At 39.4% G+C, this 7500-nt stretch overlaps 1 protein-coding gene across 8 annotated transcripts in view; it reads right to left on the bottom strand.

Annotated features, from left to right (window-relative positions):
- The window catches only part of LOC145484694 (uncharacterized), a 97874-nt gene that overhangs the window by 78441 nt on the left and 11933 nt on the right, over positions 1 to 7500 (bottom strand). For all 8 annotated transcript variants that reach the window (XM_081463297.1, XM_081463301.1, XM_081463302.1 and 5 more), the window contains exons 3-4: positions 3668 to 3760; positions 1788 to 1913 (exon numbers count right to left, since the gene is read on the bottom strand). In XM_081463297.1, the coding sequence (XP_081319423.1) occupies positions 1788 to 1913; positions 3668 to 3760 (219 nt within the window). The remainder of the gene's footprint in view (positions 1 to 1787; positions 1914 to 3667; positions 3761 to 7500) is intronic.

Raw genomic sequence — 7500 nt, 5'->3', positions numbered from 1 at the left:
AGGTGACACTTAGAAAATGCTGTACCCGTATGAAAAGGCCGGTGGCTGAGCACGGCAGCAAGACACAGGAAAATTAGCGAAGAACATCAAAATTATTTGCCTTCAAACACCCACTTGGAAGGTAAGCTGTCATCGTAGTATTATTTCAGGTTTACTGGGTAGTTTTAATGGGAAATGGCAAGGTTTTTCAATGGTTTGCTCAGAGCTAAGGCTAGTCAAATTGTTTACATTTCCTGGTTAAACAAAATCTCTTCGAAAGGTCAAATTAGGTCAACTTGCATAGGCCCGCTCGCCTCGGAAATAACTTTTGCCAAGAAAAAAATTATATCAGGTTCAAAGACAGCTCTTTTACTTGCTACAATTAAATTTTGAAAGAATTCTACATGATACCGAGTATGTTTTAAGATGTTTGAAAACGGTATGGAATTTTTGATTTTCAAAGTCTAGAAATTTCGGTTCTCTTCGCTTGGTCCCCAGGAATTCGGAATTACAATTGTAAGTCTAAAATACCACCAAAGCAGCTTAGCAATACCTCCTAAGTAAAATTATAAACTAAGGAAAAACATAACTTGCTATGCGCCTTCAAGCGAGTTCGATTATCTGATCATGAAATTTGACCTCATTTCTGTTATTTTTCGGCTTCACGGGTTGTCGACGGTTCTTCGTAATTTTCTCAAAACTGTAAAAACTCTAGAACCTTAAACTTATATCACGATTCTTAGCATACCATAGGTTAGCTCTGGGCGAAATATCAAGGGGTCAAAGATAAATATGACACCCGTGATTAGAAGCAGCATAGCTTACAACAGTTAATCAAACAGCCGGGCCGGGCGTAATAATACAAAATGCAAGTAACCAACTTGTTCATGGAATATTTCAAATTTTGTTTCTCCAGAGCTAATATTTAGAGAGCTTAAAACATATCTTGCAATGCAAATGAGCCAAAAAAAACTGGCACGTGGCAAAAACCAGAGGTGTCAAACTCTACAAATTACACGCGGATAACAGAGGAAACCACGCAGACCTATGACCTCTAACGGCTCTACTCTGGTGAAATGTCCTCCTAAAATAGGATTATTGCTTAGCGAAATATTCAAAGATCCCCCGCCGATCCTCAAAGATATACTAGTTCGAGCAAAACTCTCAAAGCGGCTATTACACGTGGATAGGAGTTGTGTAGGCCTGTAACCCCTTTGTTATCACAAATTATTGTTTCAAAATTTGAGTGCTTGATATATATGTTCCCTGCATCATTGTGAGCAACATTAGGGACATTACGATGCGAGGACGGGAACGACACTGGACTGGGAAACTTTCGCGATTCCCGTCTTTTAGCCAAAGCCAAAATGCTTCAGATGTGCCAGATTTTTCGTATACGACGACTATGTCAATACCTTGAGCTTGACGAAAGCTTTCCAAAAAACCAATGACCTCCTTTAGAGATGGTAGAAATCTTATCCTATTAAACTTAAACGATGGTTAACAGGGCATGAGACGACGCTGAATTTCTTCTTCTTTACGTATATGAAGCAAACATCTCTGATCTGTCAGTATTTAAATGGCATTTGGCACCCTTCTGCGCATGTGCGGCAATTTGATTTCTTATCCGACGGAACAGTGTTCAAAGTTGCGAGGCGTGTGAAAATAATAATACTTATATTGAAGATTTGTTTAGTAATCTATGAAAGATCAACATCTTCTAGAATGGCATATTCTTTGTTTTGAGTTGAATACCGTCGAGAATACGATGACAAGCTTACCGAATCGCTTAGAAAGGACAGGCTTACCTGATGCAGAAGAAGAAGACGCAGCGACAGACGTCGGCGAGGGCCGAATAGCTGACGACGATGGCCAATGTTTCGAGACGACTGTTAGATGGGATTCTCCCAAGAAACTTGTTCCATTTATGGACTCTGAATTAGCAAATGAAAAATTAACAGTAACCATGGGTTATATCTTTCTTTAAAACAGACACATCTAGTCAACCATTATTTTTAAAAAAACATCCTCTTTCTTCAGGACCGTAATTAGCGTTTTCTATCAGCTTTATACCAGTCTTCCCTTAGTCAAATCAATATCAAAATAACACCCCAATTATTCGGAATAGATTAATTAAAGGTTGTTATTGTGTTTTTAGGGCAATCGATATTTCCATGGAAACGATACTTGAAAGGATTTAAAATCGGTAAAGCTTGAACATTGAAAGCCAGGATTTGCAATAAAGGAGCCAATACCAAAGTAAAATACACAAGAGTGAAGTAAAATACACAAGAGTAAAAGATCTGTTCGTTTGATTTGGCGTAAAGTTCAAACACCTTAAACCATACTTTTTGCGTATTAATGGTGAATAGTCCAAATGGTAAACGCTATTTTGGTCACAGTTTTTTTCAAAATACCAGGTATGTGTCATGTAGCTATTTCTTGATTTCCGATCCAGAAAAAGAGAGTTTTTATTAAGTAGACCAGTATTGATTTCATCTCAACAAGGTAACATCACGACTCTTCCTCGATCCTGTCACCAGTTGGGCAGAAACACTGTTTTCAAGGATGACGAACAAGTCTCTCCTTTCCCGCCATCCTCTTTTGCGCACGACACCTTACTTCAAGGTGTAGATTTTAAGTAATAAAAGATTTAGCCAAGCCTAAAAGCGGAGCTCCTGAGCGGGGTTGTTCAAAGCCTGATTAAGGTAACCCAGGATAAGCGAGAATTTTGATTTGAGTTTTGTAACTTTACGGTGAGGTTTTCTGTTTATGTTGTTTGGCCTTCTGTTTTGAGTTTGAATAATCTCAAGGTCCCCAAAATAAACTAAACCAAACCGTGAGAAACATTTGTATACAAGGAAAATTTATACTTCGGTTGACTTTTATAGCCCTGGGTTAACGTTAACCGGATTCTGGACAACCTGGCCCTGTTTACAACAAGTTAACCCGAGAGGAGCCCGCTATCCAATCGAAAAGCCAGTGCTTGGTCAGTGGTCAACTTCAAAAAACACGTGGCCTCGATGAGCTCTAAACATGAGCCAGCGATATGGTCACGTGATACTGGTTGGCAGATACCTTGTTTACACACGTGTCAATCGATCATAACATGGATGTCCAATATCAAAAAAGGACGGTACAAACGAAGGGTGCATGTCTCTGTCAACCTATTAGCTGGAGTATGGCCGCCATCTTGGGAAACCCCGTCACCGTCATGGGCACTCGCCCACGAGCAATACCGCTAGCCATGATAACCATGAGAAAATCAATTAATGGGTTTTCTTTTCTTTCCTATATAGGTATGAGGCTCCGCATGACCGCCCTTTGGACCGCCGGAGCTCCGCTCTTATAATTTTCATGTATGTAATGTGTCTCTAATGTATGCATTAGAATCTGCACTTGTCAACTTCAACGTCTGAATCGAAGTCGAACGTTGGCCGTTCTATTCGACTGGCGCAATCGAATAGAACAACAAGGTCGACCCAAATACAAATGTGTCGATCGTATCTGATTCAGGTGTCGAATTTTACATGTACGTAACAGCGACATTAGGCTCCGTACATGTAAAGGTCAAAGTTTGAACTGGGCCTTAGAGACCTTTCTTCGACTTCTCTGCCTGGATAATAGGTAAGCGAGAGAAAACAGAAATAGCTTATGCATAGACAAAGGAAAGACAAGACAAATTTACCTGATACAGCTGTCGGTGTGGGCACAATGGCTGACGCTTCGGTGGTGCTTGTTTGTTCTAATGTCCCCAAAGAACTTGTTGCGCTGATGGGGCCTGAATAAGCACATGATAAGTGAGCAGTAACTAAGGCTTATATCTTATTTTGTATCTCTCAGCCAAAATCTCTTGTTTTTTCAGATTTACTTTGGTCCTAGTAAACTGCTATGCACAGTATACAGCAATGACCGAATTATTAAGGTTGGAAATTTGTTCTGTTTTTCACTTTGTTTCAATCAATCTCGCTGCGTGCCTTGTCGTAATGTGAATTCCTGCGTCTCAGGTACCAGCTGTGTCAATGCAACGCACAGTGTACACTGGAGATTAATTTGTTGAGAAATCAGGTCCAGTTTATGTATCGGTGCAAGGAGACTTCGTATTAAGAATATATGTGGTTCCGGATAAACGTATTTTTTCCAGAGATTAGGGAGTTTACGAAACCACGACGGCGACGCCGAGGACAGCGTCGATTAAAAAATGAATTTGTATTTTACCTACGAATCTCGCGATCTTTTACTTTGTTTATCACATTTACTTTGTTTATCACTGTCAAAACTGTCGCGAAACTAAATTCGGAACACAGCGAAAAAATTTGAAATAAAAACTTTCTCCAGACAATGTTCAGAAAACGTTCTTCGGAGAACGCAAAATTTGGTCATTTCACGTTCTCGTCTCAGAGGACGGCAAAAAACGTACGAAGAATTATAACGCACGTGCACAGCCATTGTTCTGCTCATTAATTCTTTTGCTCAGTGACGTTCCCGTTGCCGTTGCCGTCGTGGTTTCGTAAGCTCCCTAATAATCTGCGCTGTACTGTAGAGCTGTGTGCAATTTGTGTGCGAAAGTATTTGAACGAATGAAATACTACTGAAAAAGGGAATGAACAAGGCTTACCCCACCATCAAGAGCTTATTTAACATTTTGATTGAAATAAATAACTAAAATTGAGTAAAAATAAATATGCCTAGCGTGACAATTGGAACGCGACGACGACTTCGAAAATGACTTGCAGATTTTCCACATGGGGTTACTGAGCGTACTACTTATCACTGACGTCATCACGCAACTCTGGAAACTCGTCCCCGTCTGGTCATCAACGAAATTATTTCTTAAAGAATTCGTCCTTACGATGACGACTTTGCAAAGGCGAGTTTTACATGATTCCTTGTTAGTATTTTCTTATGAACAGCAAAAAATAACCACGAGTTAAAATCTTGTTAAAGCTCTGTCTTTTTAGACTATAGACTGCAAGTTTTTAGATTACACTTTATCAAACTACAGAAGTGGTTGCTAAGCAATTAAGAAAAACGACACAACTTTTGAGGATAGGCTTACACTAGAGGAAATTGTTCCGAATTCATGACGAATCCTCAACGTTTTAGTACTGGATTGCTTTTGTCGGTGACACACAAGTAGAAGAATCCGAAATAACAACTTCCCCGTTTGGTTGTGTCTCCGGAGATTTTGGATGGAGAATTTGAAGTGGCAACCGTGAATCCGAAAAACTCTTGAATCCGGAGGGTTTTCCCTTTTAAAAGATTTTCTTTCGAATCCGTATATTTTTTTGCCTGCCATATTTTGAGTTTGCGCCAGAAACAAAGCGGTAAGCCTAGTCTGAGTTTAAAAAACATGTTTTGGACTGAACACTTCAGTATCCATAATCAGTTCAAGGGTGTTTACAATATGTGACTAAAACAGCAGATAACAAAGAATAGAACAAACGTGATAATACTGAAGAATGATACTGTAGAAATGAAGACTAAATCGTGAGACATAAATTAACATGTTTAAGTTGTTTGTTCAGAGCTGAGCGTTACCATTCCACATGGAGGGATTCTTTGTTTTTAAATTGGGAGCTGGCAAGTGGATGCCGAGTCCAAGATGAAAAAACATAGGTGCTAACAATACTCTGAACCCTGCAAATTTTTGTAAATATGAGAACTGCGATTCAAAATATAGGAAATACAGGACAAAAAGCAAAACAGACAGGATCACAGGAAAGGTAAATATACTTTGCAAGATATTGTTTAGTGCAGCTACGTGACCTGAGGTGCATTTCCCTGAATGCAGTGCAATGCAGTGTACAGACTGTTCCCGTCCAAAAACAGATTCTCATCGCCTTCCTTTAAAACTTTAAAAAGTAAAATCCTAAATTATTGAAATTAGTGCAAGTGTAACTACCTGCAGGGATGAAAACCATTCCGCCATCAATACCCCCAACAAGAAACAATATTTTTTGTAGCGTTTTAAGGTCGGCGACTCTGGTAAAACTTTTCGATTTGTTTAATTTATGCTTGATGCTGAGATAGCTGCTAATGATGCCATACGGGCCTTTCTATAAAAAACCTGTTATCAATATTTACAGATATTTAGTTATTTTTGACTGAATAGTTTAACAAAAAATGTAAATGTACCGTAAATTGAGGTAACATTAAGCGGACAGTAGAGCAAATGCTACTGTGTTTCGAAAAAGGAGACGCTTGATTGATCATCCGGCTAGTAAACTCAAAATGTACAGAACCCCACTTTATCTCGATGCATGACTCTACGGAACGGTAACTCTGCTTGAAGTCGCACTAGTTTGCTGAAGAATGCGCAATAAAACTAAACGCATGGATTGGATGAATTTGGCCACAAATGTGGCGTGTTTAATTTGATCCAGGACACTTAAATTGTAGCAACACATCTACGGGATTTACATTGTTCAGCAAAGGTGGGGCGAAAAAGACGCACCCACATTACTAAATGTAATCGAAAAATCCGATGTCTGGTAACAGGGGATGGGGGGAACGGGAAAGATTTTCCTTGCGAGATACCGACGGTACGAGGGCCAAGGGAAGAAGGGCGAATTGCTCGAGAGAAATATCTTTTATCCTCGAATGAACGCCCCCTGTCTCTCTCCTGGGGTGATACTTGACACAAACCAGACCTACCATGAATGTTGGAAAAAAGAAATTCAACTTACACTGTCAACATAAATCTATTTCAGTATTCTCATAGTGCTTCTTTATTGTATTCAAATCATATGTATTATGTTCATTACTTGGAAATCATATTTGTTGTCAACAGTAACCGTCGAATGTAAGTTGGCATTCCAGACTCTAAACTTGATCCTCGATCTTTGGTGCTGGATGTCTCTGAGAACTGGAAGTGTTTTGAGTTGCCATACACTTGAAGAATTTCAGGAGGAAAATATTTTTTTCTCGACTACAACACAAGAGCAACGAACAATGTAAATGCGGCTTCCTGTATAAGTTATATTCACAGTTGTTCATGCTTGTGAATTCGTACTCACTCTTCTGAAGTTCAAGTCCTTAATTACAATTACGTTCGCGGCAAAAGAAAAAAGGAACAAAGTTAAATTGGAAAAACATTGCAGGCTGGCAGTAGCTAGAATGAAATTTTATTTTCGATCATTTTATCCACCCAGACTAAAGTCGTCGCATTGTTTCGCGTGAGTGCTTTGGACGTGTTTTTGCTTTAATCACTGAAAACATTCGCCAGGCTGATTTGTTGAAAGCAGCCCAATTTCAGGTTATTTTAAATAGAGAACTGAAATTTCAAAGATGCCATGGCAGTCAACTTTTTTCAACTGGCACTCTTGTCGAAAATGGCCGCATGAAAAAAGAAAAAACAAAATTTCTTTAATGCTATAGGTGAATGCCTCAGCAGAACAGGAACGACTCGGCTAATTCCTGAGAGCCGCCAATTGACAAACGTACACGAAGTACGGCTCGCTAGCGAAAACTGGATTAGTCTATTCAAGAAACGGTGAACACGCACAGTAACGAAAACAT

The sequence above is a fragment of the Orbicella franksi genome, chromosome 4, assembly GCF_964199315.1.
Source record: "Orbicella franksi chromosome 4, jaOrbFran1.1, whole genome shotgun sequence".
Taxonomy (NCBI): domain Eukaryota; kingdom Metazoa; phylum Cnidaria; class Anthozoa; order Scleractinia; family Merulinidae; genus Orbicella; species Orbicella franksi.
Note: the sequence above shows the minus strand (reverse complement) of the source record. Positions and strands in the feature narration are given on the sequence as shown.